A 23,226-nucleotide genomic window follows, 5' to 3' on the forward strand; every position below is an offset into this window, starting at 1 on the left:
TAAGGAGTCCACCCATTTCATTAATCACCGATGTGGGACTTTTGTCATTCTTTAACACCCCACCTCACGCCCAGTGCTTAGCATCTGGTGCGTGGGCAATTTTAATTTTGGGGACCCCAGCATCGGGTGAGACGGGCCCTGCTCTGATACCATGTGAAATTAGGTCTTAGGCCTAACTCACACCCCAAAAGCTAGCTCAAAGGGAGGAGGATTGCCCAAGCCTTATAAGGAGTCCACCCATCTCATTAATCGCCGATGTGGGACTTTTGTCATTCTTTAACATTACGTGTACTACACTCATGACTAGCATTGTAGATCCTAATTCAAGATTCGAGTAATATAGTATGATAAAGTTATTGAGTTTACGTGAACTACACTCATAACTAGTATTGTAGATCCTAACTTAGTGAAAGGTTTACATCTCTAAGAGTGATATCTCCTAAGATTTACAATGTTTCAAATGAAAAATAGTGGAAGATTTCACTTTAATTATCAACAATAAGGTGTGGCACCCATTTAACATATAGTAATAAGTAAAATAAAATGGTTATTATATTCTGTAAATTATGAGTGCAAAATACAATTTGTAAATTGTTTATTGATTATGTGATTTGACATTATTTCAGCTTGATGATTGGGTATTGTGTCGAATATACAACAAGAAAGGCACACTTGAGAAGCATTACAATGTGGACAACAAGGAAACTACAAGCTTTGGAGAATTTGATGAAGAAATAAAACCAAAAATATTGACCACACAATTAGCACCGATGCCACCACGGCCTCGATCGACACCGGCAAACGACTACTTTCATTTCGAGTCATCAGAGTCGATGACTAGAATGCACACGACAAACTCGAGCTCTGGCTCAGAGCATGTCTTGTCGCCATGTGACAAGGAGGTTCAGAGCGCGCCCAAATGGGACGAAGACCACAGAAACACCCTTGATTTTCAGCTAAACTATTTGGATGGTTTACTAAATGAACCATTTGAAACTCAAATGCAGCAGCAAATTTGCAACTTTGACCAGTTCAACAATTTCCAAGACATGTTCCTATACATGCAAAAACCTTACTAAAATTGTATAAATTCATTGGATCTAAATTGAGTGTGATCCATGACATTTTCTTCGTTCTTTGGTGGTGTAGTTCAACTTTTTATTAAGTAGTTTAGAAAAGTACAAAATGCTAGTCAAATTTGGTGGGCTACAGCACAAATGAGCCTTGATAAGCATAGCCAAAGAGTCATATAGAAGGGCTTATTTTTATTGTAAGGTACATGTAAAAACAAATGAAAATTTGTTAATATCAAGTTATCATTCTTCAAATCTCTGTGATTATGGCTCTTCTACACTTGTTCCAATAGAAATTAGCCTATTTACGGTCTCAGGGTTCACGGCAAAGTTATCGACGTGTCTGATTCATGTAGGCATAAGAGCTAAAACTTTCTATTGTAAGATCTTCAATAAGACAGTCGACTTGGGTGAAAACAATAGGAAAAAAGCCTAACAAATCATCAAGTTGAGTTGTTAAACACTAAACAGTGACGAAGACTCTTTCCTACATACAACATAGACGAATGTAACAAATAACAAGGCAAAACATCTTTAACCTAGCAGTTAGTAAGATTTCGATTACCTCATATAAGAACTTCGCATGGTCCTTGATATAAAATTTAAAAGAGCAAGGAACGAAAAGAAATTCCTTACGTAAGGAGGAGCGTGGCTGCTCCTCGTTTCATCATCATATGTTAGCAGACACTTATCCTTTCCAGCTTCCGCTACATACTACTGAGTGCTGACTCCTCGGTAACTGTCAACGCACCTCCAGATGGACTGCAAGCCGGTATGTACCTGGAGTTTCTCCAAGTGTGTCCTTTAATTAAGTGTCAATCGCCTCCATGTGTCGAACATTACATCATTGCAATATTATCATCCTAGTCTCGAGACGATCCAAACACTAACCTGTAAACTGTAATCAAGTTGCTGGTTATTGTCTCTCCTGTTGATTCTGTCTCTTTTAAATCAGGATGTCCTCCTCCTCAACTGGGGAAGTGGAGCTTTGAGTTTCAGTTATGGGCCTCTTTGAACAATTTGGATTCCTTTGGGGTCTTTGATCCAGTTTCACACTGTCTTTCCTATCTCTTTTTCACATTGAAGGACATAATGGATATGCAATTTGGTATGTATGACTACCTTGCAAAACAAGACGTAACACTTTTGAGTAGGGACTGAAATTATGTACGAGATATGTCTGTCTGCACTTGTTATACCATTTTCTGTTAGTCGAAAGGAAGTAGACAACAACAAAAACATACCCAATGTAGTATCCAGACCTCAGTTTGGAAAGGAAAATACGGAAATGAAAGTAGTAACAACGATTGTATAGAGCGCTAGGGTCGAAAGGAAGTAGACATGATGAACTTTTCAACGTCCAATTTTCATAGTAACGTCCACGAAGGCATCAAGATGAGAATAATTAATGAGCACACTAAAAGAAACTTCCAGTATAACAGAAAAAACAAACACAGATTTACTAATGTCCAAATAGTCATTATCATTATGACGAAAACCAAAAGTTGCAAGAAGCTTACATATTACTAATATCTACAGAGTCCTACCCAAAATTTCTTCTTGCATTTTTAAAACTATTCATCGTCACTTTCCGATTAATATATGCTCTCATCATATATCCAGAGATTGTCGAAACCACAGAAATCACCTAAAAGAGATCCATACTTATCAATGATTGGTACACCCAATTCCAGCGAAAATTTGACTTCCCGGCCATCTGGAAGTTGGACCCATTTTCCCATTGACGAATCTGTGTCTTCTTGACTTCCTTGCTTCTCCCATGTACTAAAATCAACCGGCATTTTGCTTTGCAACTCGGACTCCTTTGATCTTTGAACATCGAATTTCATGTACTGATTAGCATGGAAAGTTTCTTCAGCAGCTGATTCGGGCAGAAATCCTTCAAAATTTACAACTAATTTCTCTTTCTCAGCTTGCTTCTCTGCAGTAATAAAATCAACAGGAATATTGCTTTGCAACTCGGCCTCTTTTGATCTCTGAACGTCGAATTTCATATACTGATTAGCATGGAAAGTAACTTCAGCAGCTGATTCTGACTGAAATGCTTCACAATTTACAACTAATTTCTCTTTCCCAGCTTGCTTCTCCCCTGTACTAAAATCAACCGGCATATTGCTTTGCAACTCGGCCTCTTTTGATCTCTGAACGCCGACTTTCATATACAGATTAGCATGGAAAGTTTCTCCAGCAACTGATTCAGGCTGAAATCCTTCACAATTTACAGCTATTTTCTCTTTCCCAACTTGCTTCTCCCTTGCATTTAAATGAATTTTCTTACTATATTTCTTCTTTGGCTTGACTATTTCCCGAAACTCGAGCTTCTTAGATTGATAAGCTAGGGAAGCCTCTTCATACGTGCCAAAAGTCCCCAACCAAATCTTTTTCTTACTAATGGGGTTTATAATCTCAGATGTATATTTCCCCCACTGGTTCTTGCGAACCCCAATGATACGGGTTGTTTTGGGAGAATCCATTTTTTTATTTCTACCCCCACTAGACAATGATGCCCCAACAGATGATTCAGGCTTAGTTTGATCACAATTATTTGGTTTATCCTCCTTATATCCCTGAGTTAACATATCAAACTCAGACTTCTTGGACAAATAAGCTTGTGAAGCCTCTTCAATAGTGTTGAAAGTACCTAACCATACTTGCTTATGCTTAATTGGGTCTCTAATTTCAGCACTATATCTCCCATTCTTTTGCTTTCGGATTCCAAGTAAGCCTGACTTAGCTTTAGGATTTCTTTTCATAGTATTACACCTATCAGCTGATTTAGACAATGAACATGATGTTTGTTTACAAGATTCTAGATTCATGACGTTTATTGGTTTGTTAGATGCATGCATGTTAGAGTTAAAGCCTTTGCATACCTGCTTTTTCTTGAATGTTTTTTTTCTCAATTTCCCCATGTTATGCCATTCAGCTCCAAGTAACATGCTTTTGTGACTGAAAGATATCTCCTGAATAAGGGGCTTTTTCCCATGATCAGCATCAGTGGAACCGGCAGCAGCATTAGCAGTTTTGTTAGTCGAATTTGAGCTTGGCATTTCATCAAGCATGTGGCGGGCAGTAGAAAATTCACATTGCTTAGCTAAATAAGCCTCGGAAGCTTCTTCAGCAGTGTTGAATGTACCCATCCAAACCCGTTTTTTCGTAATCGGGTCCCATTTTTCAGCAACATACTCACCTCGTTTCCGCTTCCGAACCCCAGAAAAATTTGCTGCATTCTGCAAACCCAAAACTATACTGTCACTCCTTTCAGCAGCAGGAACACTTTTGTTAGCGGAATTTGAGCTTGGCATTTTATCATACATGTGGTGAGCAGAAACAGAGCTTCGATTTTCTTCTGCATTTGCTCCTGCAGATTCCATGGCAAATTACTATGTACAAGAACAATGCATGGGATTGAAGGGTGAGATCGAAAAGGGGAATTGGAATTGGGAATGAGCATGTTTGAGAGTATTAATGGTGGAGTTTCCATTGACACTTGTCCTGAGAATTGACACATTTAACAGTGGGATGATGACAACTGTTCTCGAGGGTAGAAATGTAAAACTTGGCAACTTTTGATGTTTTCAACACAGAGTAGTTAATTTACTTCGAAACAATATATTCCGTGTAATTTTAAGGACGGGGCCAGTAGAAATAGAGTATAGACCAATTTACCCTTACATGGTGAAGGCGGAAAGTTTGTTTTTTTTAAGACGAGTGTCGAAAGAGAATAGAGTATAGACAAATTTATCCTAAATGTTGTAGGTGAAGAGCTTGTTTCTTAAAAAACTTGATTCAAGTGCAACAAATCAAAATATTTATATAAAAAATATGATAATAAAGAAAAAAAGTAGATTATGTATAAAAAGAATAATATTACAATACACATGGTCGTTTGGTATAGTATTTTGGAGAAAATAATGCTTGCATTAATTTGATGTATTATTAGTACCTTGTTTGGTATACTTTTCTAACCTATGCATAACTACTGTTTGTATTAGTATTACACTCTATTTTGTATTGAATGGTGTATTACTAATACCATCTATTTGTATGCATTAGTAGTGCAATGAGTTCCAATGCATGCATTAACATGATTAAAGACACAATTGCCCTCAAAAACTCTTTTTACATCTTTTCCACTATATTTATGGAGGTTTTTTTTGTAAACGTTTTTTTAAAAAATTATGTAATGCATAATATTTTTGGTACACCATACCAAACATTGCATAAAAAAATATCATCATAACTAATGCAAGCATTACCAATACACTATATTTTGCATTTTTCTTATACACTCTACCAAACAACTGTGCCCAAGCTTTCACCAAGTCTAAATTTGTCGAAAAGTGAGTCAAAACTCAATTATCTATAATATTTTATTTCAAATCGTGCTTTCTATATCTTCATATTTAAGGTCATGTCCTCTAATAGTTGGAGTTGCATATATATTGTTTAATCGCCTCTCGTCAATACTTCTTCGACCTACTTTACCTTTCCTCATACCTTCTACATATCAAACCTCTTACACCTCCTTAGTGGAGTATCTTAATATCTCATGTTCATATATCCAAATTAAACCATATTAATCTCGCTTTCTTCATATTCAACATGAAGAAATTATACGTACTATATGAAATGGTTTACAAATTGATTTATAAATACTTGATTTGAAATTTGAAGCAAAAACAATAACGAAAAAATTATGCATTATTTTACGTAAAAATTACCCAAACTTCATAGTGTTGAAAGCTAATGATGTCATATTTCAATTATTTTCCAAATTATAAAAAAATCCCTAAAATTTAAGGATTCCGAACACATCATTGAACATCCTGATACATTATGTCTAGATACATTACCTTTGTTGATACAAAACATACCTATCCCAATGCATCACTCAATGTTATGATACATTGAGTTCCGATACGTCGCTCAGTGTTCCGTTACATCGCGTTTGGATACATTACTTTGTTGATACAAGGTATATCAGTCCCGATATATCTCGTCCTAATACATGAGTGATGTATCCGAACATAGGTGAAGGAGGAAAATAAGATTTTTTAATCTTTTTTTCAAATATAATGAAATTTTAAAAAATATGATAAAATAAGTTGCTTATTTAAATAATTTTTACTTATTTTATATTTATACAAATAAAACATAAAATAAGCCATGTATGAATAACTAAACTCTCATCAATTCTCACACAAAATAATACAAAATGTTTTGTAATTAAATTTATTATTAATATCTGCGTAACTCTAGTGAGTTATAAAAACATTATTTTGTTTTGAGGAGATGTATGCGCTTGTTCTCTGTATTCTCTTTGGAAAATGTTCTGATTTTTCTTTGATCGGAACGTATAAATCTGATTTTCGATCTGCAAATCAAATCAGTATTTAAATTAATTTGAATAATCGAAGATCTCTAGCTCGTTCTCGTGCTCGGGCTCGGTTTCAGGCTAAATGGGTTGAAGGTACTGCCGGAGATGTCGTCGGAGCTGTTGCCGTAGCCATAGAGTCTGGTTATTGGTGGAATCTAATTCCATCCGGTGGTCGTCAAAGGAATGTTAACACAATGTAATGATTTTCTTTTGTAAAAAAAATGTTTTCATAGAAAATATTTTATTGAAAAACAAGTAATTTTCATCCATATTCTCTCATTGTTTGGTTGGTCAAATTGATTTCAAAAATCCAGAATCAATCAGATCTCCCCAAGTAGTATTCAAACTTATGACCAGTCGGTTAATAACTGATAGCTCTACCACTAAACTACTAAGAAACAACATGAGATTCGATCTCATAGAGTTCAATTCCCGTTCCAACCCTTGACCAATCTGAGCTAGAAGCTTCCTTTGTAACTCCCCTAACTTCTTCATCGTGGCGCCCTTACATACCTCATTTCAGAGGGGTATGCCCTGGATATTTCCATTGGAAAACCTACTTTAACTCTTTCAAGTTTCAATGCCTTATTCTGTTCTGAATTTGTCGAAATGACTGGTTGTTGCCATTACAACAAAAACAATTTTTAGCGGCAATAAATATCGACATTAATAAAGAGTGCTAAAGTTTTTACCAGCATGTCACTAAAGGTTTTAGGACATATACAAAGAGTGTTAATTGTCGCTAAAAATACATATTTAGCGGCAATTAAGAATTAACTGCCGCTAATGATCTTTTTTGATGTAGTGATACTCGCGTTAATTGGATAATAACTGATTTTGTCAAGAGAAACAAGTTTTAGACTTTCACAGCAGGGCTTAATGTCAAACATTTTAGGTTGATTTCATTTTGTTGATTTGGTTGTTTAGGACGGAAATCTTAACCAGGCATACTCCTGTCTCTGAGAAAGAAGAAGTATTGCGCCTTCAGAACATTGCACTGCAGTTCGAGAAAGAGATCTATAATATCGCGACAAGTATTGTAAGCTTTCTAAACTCGTTTCTATATACTTAAATGATGCAATTTTAGCTCTTATTCCTGTTTGTGTAAACGTCATTCATTTTTCCAGTCATCTAGGCGTGTTGTATGCATTTTTATCTTAAATTTATTTGATATTGCAGGAGGATTATACGCAGAAAATATCTCTAAAGACGCGGACCTTGGAGGCGAATTCTAAATATCGGATCAATTACTTCGATCCTTATGTATCAATGAAAGTCTATGCTTTTTATTTCGCATTTTTCACTTGCAATTCGAAATTAAGAAAAATGATACTGTCATTTTTCATGTTCTGTTTGATTCATTTCATTTTTCAAATTTCTTATGTGGCGGCGTACACAACAACAAGGAAGCTTATGGAAATTAAATCTTGAACATGAGTTTTGTTGGAAGTTAACTTCCCTGTAGGGAATCTTCCTTTTTACTTGTCATTTTAGTTCTTTCTAAAATTCCGTTTTATATTGAAATTTGAAACTAAGAGATGACAATGGAAGCTACTTCCTACAAAACTACTTCTGGGCCGGAGGAGAGTGACGAGGAGGAAACATTTGAAGTACACGATAGGGACGTGCCAAAGGAGGATGTTGTAGAGGAGGTGGTGGTTACAGAGAAGCAAAACTACGTTATTAGACACAACGAGAATGAGGTAATTTTATTCTCGTAGTTTAAATCTGTTAAGTTACTAATGATCTTGTGTTTTGTATATGTAAATGATCTCTTCTGTTTTGTTTAAAGTTGATGGTCTCTGAAGATTTATAAACATCTCAAGTTACTAACAGTTGCTCGTGTGTTTTGTTCTAAGATCTCTTGTGGATTGAGTTCTGGTGCTAAACTTGATGAACGTCTAGCATAAGTTGAGGAACGATTAGAGAAAATGGAAGCTCAATCAGAAAACGTGGAGACATTGTTGGTTGATATTAACGAAAAATTGAACTATTTAGTGAAGATGCAGGATGCCAAAGTTTCTAGAGACGTTAGACGTCCAGCTAAGTACATGAGCTCCCCGTAGACTGGTTATAGACGATTTAAGAGGAAACATAGAGTAGCTGAGATGATAAAGAAGTCGTGCAAGCATGAACGCTTGGGAAGAGGTGATTAGGCAGTACATCGAGTTACTGACCAAAGGAAGCTGGGTGAATAATTAGTTATACTTTTTTCCTTACTATTAAGATTGTTATGATTATCACAATCTTTATTAGTTATTATAAAACACCATGTGGCCATTGTCAATGTATTACTTCCATTTTAGTGTAATCATCAAATAATAATCTGAGGTGATGGATGAATTTGGGTTAATTTTATAAGTATTGGACGTTTATATCAAATCATACTAAATCATAAACTAAAGCGAGAATGTGTTTGTCACAGCCGGAATCTGGATGAGGTTTGATACCATAACTTGATCAAACAAATCGACTTTACCAGATTATACAAAGCAAGAATGTGTTTGTCACACCCCGAATCTGGATGAGGTGGACCGAGAGAAATGCAAAAAAGAAATGGTAGGAAAATATCTGTATTTGTATGATTATAAGAGTATAGGACGAAAATATATGTATTTATATTAGTAAATATAGTGTTCACTCGCTTTATCCAAACACGAACACACTTATACATTTGTGTTTGTATAAATTGAGAGAGGTGAGCGAGATTTCTAGGTAGAAATGCGAATGACCAAGTGTTTGCTACGAATTAAAATTAAATAAAACTGTGATTATAATATTTATTTTGAGAAAACGATATAGAGAATTGATATACAAATATTTTCTTTCGATTCAATTGTATACAATTATCTAACTGATATACATATACAATCGTTGCACTTTTATACTAACGAGATGTCTGTTTGCATTTATACAAATCTTATGTTTTCTATGGAGCGTAAATAACAAAACTGTAGCTATAAAACGCTAACATAATTTTTATATTTGCTAAATCTAAAATTTACTCTTTTTTATATATATAAAGTAATTTTTTCATAACCTTTTGAAATAATTACCATTACCTAAAGTGACTTTTATGTTATTATACAAACTTTATTTACTTTAGTGTATAAAGATTATTAATTGAGACACCAATGAGAAATTAACTGTTATAATATATATATATACATACACATACATCATTTAAGAAATTTTTTACCTTCCAGGTTAAGGAATAAAAATTTATCAATTGAGATGGATACTCACGGTGGTGAAGGTATCAACGCAGACGTGGTTCCCGCCGTAGAAGCCGCCGGAGGTAATTTTATTTTCCGATTTCAACTTGTATATGTATTTTTTTTCCTCTTTTGTCAATGATTTTACACTTCTGATCGAGCTTGTTGTATAGGGTTTGCCTAGTACGATTTATCAATTTTGCGATGTATTTTACTGGTGCCAGGTTTATCCTGTGCTATCTAAGTGTAGCAGCAAGTGTTTGTTCCTTGTCACAAAAAAAGCGAAAATGATAAACCCCTAATTCCTTGGTCTAGTGGTAAGAGTGAATTATTTGTGATGTATGGATTAGAGGCACATAACACGTTCGAACCCTGTTATAAAGGTGGGCTCATTATTTGCTTCGAGTTATTCTACTAGTGTTGGCTGGAGAGAGTAGGATGTACGCAGACGTTACCCTACCTTTGTGGGGTAGATAGATCCTCGGCTCAAAAGAGGTTATTCAATGCAGAATGCACTTACGAATGGTAATCAAAATTTTGTGTGGGGGGTTCCTACTTTTATAATAGTATAGATTAAAAGGATGGAAATATTAGTATGTAACGAAAAACCCAATCGATACCCTAGTGTAAAGTGGGAAACTTAGCTTTCTTAGACAAGTATATTTGGAGGGTAATTAAAAAATGTATTAATATACTTGAAATATCTAACACTGTTCCAAAATTTGCCTAAAATTCTATTGTTGTAAGCAATCAATAATTCTGTGATATTTGTGTTATCCTCATTTTTTGTTTTATTTGTAGCTTATTTAGATTTTGTAACTCAGACGCGAAATGCCGATGCAGCTGATTGGCAAGGAGAGGTTTAGCAACAGGTATTGTCTGCAATGATGTTTTTATTTACGCAAGATTTTGAAAATTGAGGAAGTTACATATGTGGATTTTGATTAATTGCCTCAATATAACAATATTACATATAGCTGAATCTTGTGAAATATTTCCTATGATAAAATAGAGTAGTAGAGGAGGTTTACCATATCGAGTGTTTACTACTAATTTTTATGGTCATACCCTTCCCTGCAAGGTGCTTTATGTATCCCATTTTTAGAGGAGATAGAAAATTGAGCCTGTTACTTGGTAATTTGTTAGAAATTCGTATATTCTCAATTGAGAACTACTTGTACAACTATGCCTCAGTCCCAAGAAAGTTGAGGTCTGTGCTATACCCTCCCCGCTAGGTGCTTTATGTATTCCAATTTCTTTAGAGGAAATAGGAAATTGAGCCTGTTACTAGGTAATTTGTTAGAAATTGGTATATTCTCAATTAAGAATTACTACTACAACGGTATAGCTATGCCTCAATCCTGAGAAAGTTGAGATCCACTATATGAATTCTCACTATTGATGGCCCATTGTTTAACCTTGTCTTGGTCCTTTTATCCTATATTGTCAATGACAAAAAAATAGTTTCACAAGCACTGACATAATTGAGAAGTGAAATATTGTTTGATAAATTTATTGATTATAGAAAATTAGTTGTTGAATGTTGTGATCGTATTATCTAAATTCATGAGGTAAATGTATGTAAGTTCGAGTCGAAGTTTTTTTTTTTTTTTAATTGGTAAATTGTATTCCTTCAGCATTAAGGTTATGCTGGGCACCTCCAAAAAATTTACAAAAAAGAGATACTTACAAAAAACTTATAAAATCCACTAGTTGGATTTCCTCTTCTATACTCTGTTCTTTACACCAGAAACCAAGTGAAGTAACAACTTTCTACTTAATCTTCAAAATAGAGGATTCTTTTCCTTCGAAGATCCTCTGGTTCCTCTCCTTCCAAATGGTCCACCAGATGCAGGCTGGGACTGTCCTCCACCATATTTTTTGGGTTTTGCTTCCTCCTCTTCTGATCCAGCAGCTAAGCAAGTCTGCAGTATGTTTAGGCATGATCCAGTTGATTCCAGCAATGGCAGTGAACATATTCCAAACTTGTGTCGTTACTTTGCAATGCATGAAAAGGTGTTTATTGGTTTCTAGTGCCTCCTCGCAAAGGACGCATCTAGATGCTATGATGGACCCCCTTTTTTGCAGTGCCTCATGTGTCAAGCATGCTTTCCTAGCTACTAGCCAAGTGAAGCATTTCACTTTATTAGGAGCCACACTTTTCCAAGGTCCAGTTGACCTGCCTCCAGCAACACTCAGTTCCCTTTTGTATACTCCTTTAACAGTGAAAATTCCATCATTGTGGTGCCTGCAAATGAGTTTGTCTGAGTCTGGCAGACTGCACAACTGCCAGCCCACAAGATGTCACAGCCTCACCAGCTAACTGATGCTAATGACCTAATGATGAGGCAGCAAATGGGAATGAAAACAGGATTTTTACAGCAACAGCAGTCAGTTGGATTTCATCATCCGCAAGTGAAGTCGGAAATATCTTCAGCTCAAACTTATCAGGCAGTATCTCCTCAGGTATGTCGTCAACATTTTATGGATTGTGTATAACTAAACTTGATGAGTGTTTATAGCATGTTGAGGAGAAAAGGCTTAAAATAATCTATTATCTATGGACTAAGCTCAAAATGATCCTATTTCTTTCATATGGAGCACTAATAGTCCCTATTCTTTGATAAATGGTGCACTTTTAGTCCTAACTTTAACACCCTTAATCTTTTAATAGGAACAAAACCTACCTGCTGTGGATGAAAGCAAGAACGGTGCAAATGTGTCCTGGAATTTTCAATGAAGCTTTTACTAATAAATGAGGTAATCATTTTGTTCTTGTTCGATCTTTATATATCTGTCCTTTTAAATGACTTCTACTGAAAGAGAGAACAAGAACTTGACAACCATGACAAGCTCTTGTCCATGGATTTTTAGAAACCGTCCCAAGTGTGAGAAACGGAGAGGATGAAATAGTGTAAGCAAGGAATAGGTGTTCAATAGTTATTTTATATACTTTCAGTCTTTGTTTGCTATAGTAAATTACATCAAAGAAAGAGAATTATGACTAGTAAAAAGTTTCACGATGATTAGGATTATTACCCACCACTTAAACAAAGACTAAGAATTATTGGTGTTCCTGGAAAAGAAATAGGATAATTTTAAGCCTGTCCAACGATAGTGGACTATTTTGAGCCTTTACTCGCATGTTGAGGAATAGATGAGGAGAGATTAGAGAAATATTGAGGCTTATTTGAGAAGGCCGAGACATTGTTGGCTGATATTTAAAAAAAAATTGACTTATTCGGTGAATATGCAAAATGTTGAAGTTTCTAGGGACATAAGATGTCTAGCTAAGTTCGTGAACTCCTCGTGGACATGTGATGATTGACCAAAGAAGAAACACATTTGGTACTTATCCTAATTTCATGCAACAATGGTTTATGTTAGTCAAATGTAGTGTTCGAAGACTAGTTTTATACGAAACTGAACACAACCCTAAATTCAATGAACAAACTTTAAAAATTAATCTAATTGTGCTTGAACAAACAATGCTTCATGGATTCTTTATACTCAAAAGAATTTTTTCATTGACCAAGCAAGAGAATCTAAAATATAATATGATTTTTACAGATAAAAGTTGTTTGTTAGACCTATAAAGTTGCCTTTGATTTCAACATTATGAGCATTAACCAATGTATTATTTTCATGCATCATCACAAAACTTTGAAAGTGATAGTTGACGTGTTCAGGAAAGCGAACGTTGGTTTATTTATGTCGTCAACATAAACAAGAAGTACACGAAATCTCGATGCTGTTTTCTTTATAAAAAAACATAAGTAAGAAAAGTCGCTATTATATTCTTCGTCGTCGATGAATATTCACTAAGGTGATTAAGTCACATCCACCTTATTTGATGTTCTCTATAAGGATTATGAGTTTATAGAAACTTGTAAATGCTTCAAGCATTTTGAGTCCTTCGGGAAGTTTCTTTTGAATTTGTCAAGTGACAATATCTGGTATTAAATGTCTGATCCTCTAATGCATCGATTGTTGGTCCAATAAGGTTACACTTATCAAGATGCATGTCATTTCACTTGATAAACATTTCTACACCGGTATGCTTAAATAAACATATAATTTAGATCCTCAGAATCTGTTACAATATTATGGGCTATATTGTATCAAATATATCGTCATTGAGTTATCATTTTGTATCAGTTCGAAGTGCGACGTAACTTACTAAGATCTCATCACTTCATTATTTACAGGTGCGTGAAGCTCTGATGAGGTTTCATAAGTTGCAGGCTCTTCAAGAGCACATTTACTCGTTAGTATGATCATTTTTTGTTTTCCCTTTCTAAGGATTATTTCAATTGGAATTGTCTGGTCTATCATGTTTCATGCATGCCATAGACTCTTTCCTTATAGGACATTTAACATGAGCATTTGCAACTGATATGTGGGACTAATTTTGGGTTAGCAAATGCTTAAAGCATTTGACTTGAATGGTCTTTTGAATGAAAACCGTACTGATGATAAATTTTTCTTGACAACTTGTTATTTTCCCCTTATGTTAGAAAAACTTAACATATATCCCAATTTAATTGGGTGAATCTAACTTTGTGCATCATAATATATCTTTTCTTCATATGTTGCGCATCAAAAGCTATTAGACGGAATACATTTAGTTCGTGACCCTAAACCAATCAAGAGTTGGCAAATTAGGGGGTGACTGAATGGTCAATGGTTGGGGAGATTGGGTGGGTGGAAGGAGACACTAAACTTATAATGTCTCTTATGCAACTTGTTTGGCCTACTTTCATTAGGGAAGTCATTTTCCTCATTTTTAAGGAACTTGTTTTCCTATGGACTATTTTCCGAACATTACCAACCAAATATAAGAAAATTGAAAAGCATTTTCTAGAAAAATGTTTTCCTCTATACCAAGCACACCCTTAGTCATAATTTGTTGGTCTGATGTATTGAAGTGTTGTTGTATACAATATATCCTATCATAGACCGACACACAGAGTTTTGTTCTCATAAGCAATGGTTCAATTATTTATTGAAGGTATTCAATGTCAAACTAGCTCGAATATAAATTAGATTTATCAAGATGAATTGTCTTGATTACACAATCTGAAAACTATGCTTTTAACTCAAACATACAACTTTGTGAATGCCAAAATGCATGTCGACAATAAATGCACATGTGATCATCTTATAGATGCATCTATTTAAAATATCACATGAGACGTGAATATGCTCACTTTCACTTCTTAGATTTTCCAGGATTTAGGGTATTCATTTCAAATATTAGTTACTTTAATCAACTTATCATGAGAACATACAACATAAAAGAATTTTTGAAGAATCTTCTATTTGTTCGACATATGTTGAATACTTAATATGCATATCTTCAGAATTCGAGAATCGTATGAGTACCATCTATATTTTTTTTATCTAAGTGTTTTATATAGTCGCACTTCCATCAGGAAAATATATGAATTGTTAGTTTCTTCAAGGAATTAATAAAACATTACCGTAGAAATCATTCAACAAGATATATTTCCTTCTTCCGTAAAATGATATTTTAATAACATAGACATACGTGTCATATTGCAATGACTTCTATACCACAAAAACATGTATATCCTTTTTTTATTCTATCTCTTCGTGAGAAGTTGTGGTGTCTCTTTCATCCACTTCGGGGAATGAAATCTGATTAGTTGAATGTGCTTGAAATACCAACCCCCTCGACCTATTTTCAAACTTTAAATAGATAGGACGTCAATTGCTTTGTTCAGCCGCACATGGAATCAAGAGCTTCAAGTGGGCCATTTTTAGTAAGCTAAAGTGGCAATGCGGGATGAACCAAAAGTCGGGTTACGATGCCAAACTGCGCGTTAACCTAGATCCCTCAAAGGGTCTTGGTCGATTAAGACATAGATCATTATTTTCCTTAAGTAGAAGACATTGCTTAAGAGTATTTCTCATATATTTTTCAAACTTCTTTTGCTTTAGGAGAAAATTTAGAAGTTTACTCCTTGGAGAATGTAATTTTAAAATTTTACCACTTCCGGAGTAAATTTCGAAGCTGTACTACTTCGGGAGTAAAGTTCAAAGGTCTGTTACTTCGAGAGTAGATGCCTGATTCTTGTTACTTTGGAACTTAGTTGCAAAGTGTTTACTATTTTGGGATTGATTTTTAGGTTTGTCATACCCCAAACTACCTCCCAGACGTGATTGACACCTAGCACACACCATCGGCCATGTGAACCCAATTACCATACATTCACCATTAATTCATAACGTTTGATGAATTAAATAAGTATTCAAACAATATGATAGATAATTATGAACACTTGGTATCTCAAAATGTGAATCTAACACTCTTGTGCAAATCCCACGCTAAACCAAGGAGCATCAAAAGGAATCTCAAAAGGACTCGGAATATTAATGATAATGACTCTTTTGAAATCCCCCGCAAATAATGCAGTTGTTCACCTCAACAATTAGATCAACTCGAGCGGACTCATCAACCTCGACGACCATTTATTCTGCCAAGCACATGTTCGTCACAACTCAAGCAGACAAAACACATTTTGAAAATGGATTTGAAAAGCAAGCACACAAAGCTTAAACTCACTTACCTCAAATTCACAACTCAATCATTCTTTCCATTAGATCATAACTACGATCTCGAGTCTCAGGATCACCTCAAACTAACACAAAATGGGTTAAGAATGGTTAGGAACCCTTCGTTGGATGTTTTCTTAATTTTAACACAAGTCAAATTTGTGTTTAAAGATTAACCCAATAAGTCAACTCGGATTAATGAGTTAGAATTCAAAACCAATAATATTTTGAGCTAGCCATACCTCGTAGGATCCAAGTTTATAATCGAGTTTCAACCCTTGTTGTCAGAATGATGGATCAATTTCCAATTTCATTAACTTTCAAGCTTAGATCTTAATCGTAACTTTATACCTCGAACATATCTCAATATCATCATTCAAGCTTAATTAGTGAATATTATGTCTAATATAAATTATCCTTGTCCCCGAAATAATAATCAAAATGTGTATAAACACAATGCTGAAACAATAGAGCTGCATAGCCAACACCGATGGCTTAACCCCTCTTTCTCAAAATAATGTTTAATCTCATAATTATTTTCCATATGATATCATCCATCCTAATCATTGCAATATCACGTAGTACTTGAAGCTTTTCTTTTAAATGTGTGAAGGACTATGTTGTTGTTCGCCTGTACTTCCTACTTCTAGTTCCTTTAAGAAACTTGTAATTTTAAGGCTTTGTCCAATAACTGCAAATTAAATTAGTTCTCCAATCTTTCCATAATAAGTACTCATAAAAATTAATTGTTGGGTTATTGCAGTTTTACTACTTTGTAATAAATTTTAGATTTATGACTCTGAGGTTAAATTTAAGATATTTCTTTTTAATTTTTCTACTTCTTCTAGAACACAACCAACATTCTTTTATTAGTGTGACAATAATCATCATCATCGTGCATAAAAGATAATCAAGCTATGCATGAACCAAAGTATTCATATTATTAAATCATCCCACTCATCCATAGATTTCAAATAACGAAATCTTCGATTCACAATATTTATCCAAGATGGCTGAGTCTCTTGCTGATAATGTGTAATAGATATAAAGCAAAAGGAAGAAAATACAGGAGAAACGTAGAGAGAAGGGAGAAAGCTTTTTATTTCTCTTGATGTATAAAATACAATGAATGAGAACTCCTTTATTTACGAGGGAAAACTAACTCGATCCCAAAGTAACTAACTCGCAACTATTCTATTAATGTCCCAAAATTTGCCTGAAGTTTGAATTATGTAAGCACTCAACTTCTTTAATATCTTTGTTATCCCCAATTTTCTTTTATTCGTAACACCTTTAGATTTCTCAGCTCAAATGGGAAATGCAAATGGAGCTAATTGGCAGAAAGAGGTTTACCAAAAGGTTTTGTTTGCAATGGTATTTTTATTTGCTCAAGATTTTAATAACTGAGGATATTACATACGACTCGCTGAAAATTGATTTTTTTTGCATTGAGTTGTGATGTGGAATTTGTTTTAATGATTTTTTTTTAATGCAGATTAAGTCTACGACGGAGATGTATTTATTAGAGCACAAGTATATATACCTGAAAATTGCTTCTAAAGTCCGGCAGGTTTGTTTTTAGCTAAATTTGCAGATCCCAAGCAAACCATAGTCCTTGATATAATTGTTACTGGATTTTGAGTCTTAACTCTTCTCTTTTACTTCCTTTGATCATCATAATGTCCCACTTATTGATGCTTTCGGATGACTTCTTAGGACATGTCTATACCTTCTTAGGTGATAGAGCCATCCTATACGACGTCTCAGTTTAACGTTTATGTGTTTCCCTCACTGAAAGGGATCAAGGCCTCACTAATTCTTTGGGCTTGGGCTTTATATATCTGAGTTTTAAAAAGCACTCATAACAACATTTTGTTGAAACATAGAATGCTGGTTAGTTTGTTTTCTTTTGCTTTGTTTTTTTTTTTTGCTTTGTTTTATTTGATGGTTGAAGGTAACGTATGTTTTCAGTTTTACTATGTTATTTGTCTCTTAATGCCTTCTCTCGAGTTTTCCGGCCTTTTTCTTGGCATGTGAGGGGTACTAAGGGGTCGTTTGATAATTGGTTAAAGTTATGCACATCTTAGTAATGTAGGCATTAGTTATGAGTGAAGCTATGTATTATTTTATGTAGATATTCGTTATGTAGAGATTGGTTATTCATGTATTATTTATTCCACCTTTACCCTGCATAAAATATTACATAGATTCCCAATAATTATAGATTGTCAGGTAACGTATTAATTTTACACATGAATTACTTATTTCCTATCTATCTACCAAACGTCGTATAAGTTATGTTGAAATTAACGTGGATAACTTGTTTCTTATGCAGGTACCAAACGACCCCTTAAAGCTAAATCCATTCTACACATATAAAACTCTTCTAATCTATCTCAGGTTCTATAGTTCTCTTTCAAAACACAGTTACATAATTTTTTTTATTTTCTTTGGATTGTGAATAAAGGATTTTGATTAGGTCAGAAATTGAGATGGATTGGAAAAATTGGATGGCTGCTCAGACTTGGGAAGGTGGTTTAGGTGCTGGAGCTGCCGCCGGAAATGTGTATTCCAGTGATTGGCGTATTGGACATGCGCCCTATACTCGTCAAAGGATTGTCAACCAAATGTAAACTTTTAAAAGAATTTGCAGCTTGTTCTTGTGATTTTGTTGAAGATTTTTGATTTGGAATTTAGGGTTCTTCAGTGTTTTATCAGTTTTATGAGAATAGCTAGTTAGGCAGAACCTGTTTTTTTTAGATCTCAATTTTGTCAAAACTCACTTCTCTAAGTGAATTGGGGGATTTCTATTACTATTACTTGGTGGAGTAATTGAAAGTTCATGGCGAAGTTTTTTTTATTAAATCTGGTGTCTAGGCCGACTTTCGTGTGTTTAGACTAATTTTATAGGATCTAAACCAGTCCACCAAGGCTAGGACATAGGTGAAGAAATCACCTGTATCAACATTAGATCACACCCTTGACTACTTCATGCCCTAAACATTTCCAATTTAGGTTATCAATCAAGAAACTATTTCAAGTGGAAAACCTACTTTTTCTTTTTGTTCCTTATATTTTGTTTTAAATTTTGTCGAAACGACAGGTAGTTGCTTGATCTAATTGGATTATAACTACTGATATTCTTTAGAGAAAACAAGTCTTAAGTCTTTCACAGCAGGGGCATGATGACAAATTGTTTTTGATATATTTGTGAAGCATTTATCTAGATTGTGTTCTTGTCAAAGCCTTTAAGCTGATCTTTTGTCGATATGTTTGTATAGATTGGAGGAAATTCAGAGGATTTTTCCTGTCTTTAGGCATCAGAATGTACAGGAACTTACGGAAATTGCAGTGTTGTTTGAGGAAAAGACGTATAATGTTGCTACAAGTTGGGTATGCAGTCTAAACTCTTTTCTGTTTATTTGAATGATGCAATTTGTTCTCCACTTCATTTGATGTTTCTATTCCTGCTTTTTGTATACTTGCATACATTTTAATTTCCAGTCATCTAGACATGTTGTATGCATTCTAACTTAAATTTATCTAATATTGCAGTATGATTATCTGTATAGAATATTCTCTAAACTGCGTGGAATGGCCCATTATTGTCATATCAACACTGAAATTAGTGGTCAGAATGCCCATGGTCCAGGTGAACAATGAAAGTCCATGTTTTTTATTTCACATTTTCACTTGCAATGTGAAATTAAGAAAAATGATCCTCTCATTTTTAATATTCTTTTTTCAAATTTCCTATGTGGTATCGTGCATACCAACAGGGAAGCCTTTTGTTGTTGTTGCAAAAGTAGACTTTGAAGGGACTTGTTTGTTAAATAAATTCTTGAGCTTTTGAGTTTTGTTGGAAGCAAACTTTCCCTTTGAAATCCTATTTTTTTTGGTTGTCATTTTACTCATTTCTAAAATTCCTTTTTAAAATTGAAATTTCAACCTAAGGGATGACAATGGAAGCTACTGTCTATGAAACTACTTCTGGGCCGGAGGATAGTGACAAGGAAGAGGATGATGTTGTTGTAGAGGAGGTGGTGGGTACAAAGGAGCAAAACAATGCTGTTGGACACAAAGACAATGTCCGAGTTGTGGAGAATGAGGTAATTTTATTTTTGTAGTTCTGCTTTCCCATTTTTTTTGTTTCTTTGATGCATTTTCTCTATTAAAATGGAAGAGAAAAAATAGCATTATACCATTGATTTGTTTGTTGTTAATGATACAAATTGAATTTTTGTATTTGCCAAGTTGACTATCTAGCATAAGAAGACCAGGCCACTGATTTACATTTTGTTGTGGGGGTAATTGGGGTAAAATTAGTTGATGTTAGTAGTTGCTGGTGTTGATGGTGGTGGTTGATAATGTGTTGGTGGCGGTTTTAGTTGTGATGATAGAGTTGGTTGGTAGTAGGGATTAGTGATAATGGTGGTGGTGGCGGCTGTGACAGTGGTGTCAGTTGATATAATCATAATGATGTGGATGGTAAGTGTGGTAGCGATTGACAATAGTGGTTGGCAACGATGGTGGTTGTGGTGGCAGACAAGGTTAGTGGTATGGTCAGTGGTGATTGTTAATAGAGTGGAGGTGAAAATTATCCAAACAAATATACCTCTTAATAAGACATTCAAGATCGTAATGATTAAGACCTATTCAGATCAAATAATTGCTTAAATCTTATTGTATGCAAATGCATTAATGACCTAAGGTTTGAACTATTCATACCAACATTGTTAAGTACAGGCTAATGAGGCCTAAGAGCGACACTCTAGTATCCACTTGTACCTAAACTTGTCAGGGAGTAATCCAAAGTTAACGAGTGTTTTTATATGCGTGGAGTTGGGGGTGGTAGATGATTTTAACTGTATACTTGTGATCATTCTGATAGTATAAATCTCCTAAGTTACCAATGATCTCTCTTTTTTTGTATAAATGATCTCTTCTGTTTTAAGGTCTCTTAAAATATATTAACCTCTTAAGTTACTAGTAGTTGCTAGTGTGTTTTATTCTAAGATCTCTTGTGGATTGAGTTCTGGTGCTAAACTTGATGATCGTTCAGCCCAAGTTGAGGAACGATTAGAGAAAATGGAAGCTCATTTGGAAAAGATGGAGACATTGTTGGTTGATATTAACAAAAAGTTGAACTACTTAGTGAAGATATAGGATGCTAAAGTGTCTAGGGACTTTAGACGTCCAACTAAGTACATCAGATCCTCGCGGACTGGTAATGACCAATCAAAGAGGAAACGTAGTGCAGTTGAGATAGTAAGGCAGTCGTGCAAGCATTGACGATGGGAAGAGGTGCAATAGTGCAGTAGTTCCTCCTGTTGCTTTGCATGATGATTGTGTCGTAAATGTTCAATTTACTAAGTTATCAAGTAAAAAAGAAACTATTTATTTAATTTCTCTTCTTTTTTTTTAAAAAAAATAATCTAAGATCTCTGTCCTTCTCTAAAATTCTAAGATCTCTGTGTTTAAGGTTAATCTTCTTCTAAAGCCACGATTTTTTAGCAGGAATCTAGCTCCAACAAAGTTGTTGGGAGGCCTTCTGTATTTTTCAAGTAAAATGAGTAAGTAATTGTTCACATCCATCATATATTTCTTTTGCATCGTTTTAATTATATTTTCTTTTTACGGTATCTATTATGTGTTTCATTAAATTTTGATTTACCTTAATAATGAGATTAGATTCCTTCCACAATCATTATTCTATGAACATGGTCAAACATCTATTTCTTATAATTCTTCCCACTCTTGGTGAATAATAACTTACTGCTTTGGCTGAAAACCCTTTTGTTGTTGTGTTCTGGCTTTGGGTTGGATGATCTTTTATCAATCTGATAATTTATAGTAAAGATGTAATCATTGTGGCGATGCTATTTATAGTCTGTTTGGCCAAATATTTTGAAGGCTAAAACAAAGATGATGTGTTTGGCTATGTTTTTGTGGAAAATAAGAGCTTCTAGGAAGTTGTAGGAGTTATTTTTCCGAAATTATGAGAGTAGTTTTCCCTAAAAACACTTTTGAGAAAAACGCACTTTTCAAAATAAACTGATTTTAGAAATTCGGCCAAATAGGCTACAATTCTATTACAAGTTTATAATACGTAAGTACTAATACTGTGTCTTTCTTTTTTCAGAGGAGATCGGAAGGTGGAGCTTTTATCAAACAGTGAGAGAGACAAAAAGAGATGCATCTTCAGTTGCTTTGAATTTATGAATTTATGAATTTATATAACTTGGCTTGTTGATTTTTATGTCCTTTGAAGTTTTACTATGGATCTAGTTATATCTTAAGAGTACAATTACCTTAATGTTGCTTGATATAATGTTGAATGTTGATCAACTAAATTATACAGTGATTGTCAAGTGTCCTAAAACATTTTTCTTGTGTTGGATTTTTCACAACATATATATGTGTGTTGTTTAAGTTTGACACACGATTTGAACATGCAAAGAGGAGATGAATAGACGTCTCACTTAGGAGGTCTGAGAGGTTGGATACAATGAGTTATAAGGAGAGGTGAATAGGTAGGGTATAACAGAACTTAAGCTTATTGAGGATGTTATGTAGGTTGCGTATTGGTATAGAACGTTGGTAGGTATTTGAGTTGTCTTGTTTTTTGGTGGTAGGGTGGTAGCTCGTAGCCCTATATCTGTCGTAATTTTATTGTAGGCAAGTAATTTATTCCTTTTGATATATGATATTATCTGTTGTTTATTGTATTTGAGTTGTCTTGTTTTTTGGTGGTAGGGTGGTAGCTCGTAGCCCTATATCTGTCGTAATTTTATTGTAGGCAAGTAATTTCTTCCTTTTGATATATGATATTATCTGTTGTTTATTATATTTTAGTATCACGTTATTAGTCCTTGTTAGTATTCCTTTTTGGGAAACTTACATAAATATGCTATAATAAAAAAATATTTACCATTTATAGCAATAATTTTTTTTTCAC

General features: G+C 34.4%; 2 protein-coding genes and 1 long non-coding RNA gene across 18 annotated transcripts in view; all 3 read left to right on the forward strand.

Moving 5' to 3' along the window:
- Window positions 1-1,328, forward strand: part of LOC107015817 (NAC domain-containing protein 2) — a 3,486-nt gene extending 2,158 nt beyond the window's left edge. Inside the window, exon 3 of the mRNA XM_015216233.2 lies at window positions 627-1,328. Coding sequence (XP_015071719.1) covers window positions 627-1,079 — 453 coding nt within the window. The 3' untranslated portion in view covers window positions 1,080-1,328. The remainder of the gene's footprint in view (window positions 1-626) is intronic.
- Window positions 1,329-6,441: 5,113 nt separating this feature from the next.
- LOC114076979 lies at window positions 6,442-8,832 on the forward strand. Its single transcript, XR_003578065.1, has 4 exons — window positions 6,442-6,670; window positions 7,402-7,513; window positions 7,654-8,177; window positions 8,334-8,832. It is a non-coding gene; the product is annotated as an uncharacterized LOC114076979 (long non-coding RNA).
- Window positions 8,833-9,673: 841 nt separating this feature from the next.
- Window positions 9,674-22,657, forward strand: LOC107016163 (mediator of RNA polymerase II transcription subunit 15a). Of its 16 annotated transcripts, XM_027916044.1 has the most exons (15): window positions 9,674-9,772; window positions 10,491-10,561; window positions 11,915-12,155; window positions 12,364-12,449; window positions 13,898-13,956; window positions 14,662-14,681; window positions 17,575-17,642; window positions 17,764-17,838; window positions 18,604-18,668; window positions 18,748-18,897; window positions 19,550-19,661; window positions 19,824-19,920; window positions 20,223-20,377; window positions 21,783-21,841; window positions 22,411-22,657. In XM_027916044.1, exons 4-14 carry the CDS (start codon window positions 12,426-12,428, stop codon window positions 21,834-21,836), a joined length of 879 nt encoding a protein of 292 aa, XP_027771845.1. In that variant the 5' UTR covers window positions 9,674-9,772; window positions 10,491-10,561; window positions 11,915-12,155; window positions 12,364-12,425; the 3' UTR covers window positions 21,837-21,841; window positions 22,411-22,657. The 16 variants fall into 16 exon arrangements, with proteins under 16 accessions (XP_027771845.1, XP_027771838.1, XP_027771842.1 ...); XM_027916037.1 differs by lacking the exon at window positions 14,662-14,681 and having other exon boundaries at window positions 13,898-13,960; XM_027916041.1 differs by lacking the exon at window positions 14,662-14,681 and having other exon boundaries at window positions 13,898-13,960; window positions 17,575-17,627.
- The last annotated feature ends 569 nt before the right edge of the window (window positions 22,658-23,226 follow it).

The sequence above is a fragment of the Solanum pennellii genome, chromosome 4 (genome assembly GCF_001406875.1).
Source record: "Solanum pennellii chromosome 4, SPENNV200".
Taxonomy (NCBI): Eukaryota; Viridiplantae; Streptophyta; class Magnoliopsida; order Solanales; family Solanaceae; genus Solanum; species Solanum pennellii.

What these genes read in the sequence shown, in the direction of transcription:
- LOC107016163 (XM_027916044.1), top strand. Translation starts at nt 12,426, where the DNA reads ATGAAGCTTTTACTAATAAATGAG. An exon ending in CTTCAAGAGCACATTTACTC is followed by an intron (nt 13,957 to 14,661) that starts GTTAGTATGATC and finishes CGACACACAGAG; the next exon opens with TTTTGTTCTCATAAGCAATG. An exon ending in ATAATGTTGCTACAAGTTGG is followed by an intron (nt 19,662 to 19,823) that starts GTATGCAGTCTA and finishes CTAATATTGCAG; the next exon opens with TATGATTATCTGTATAGAAT.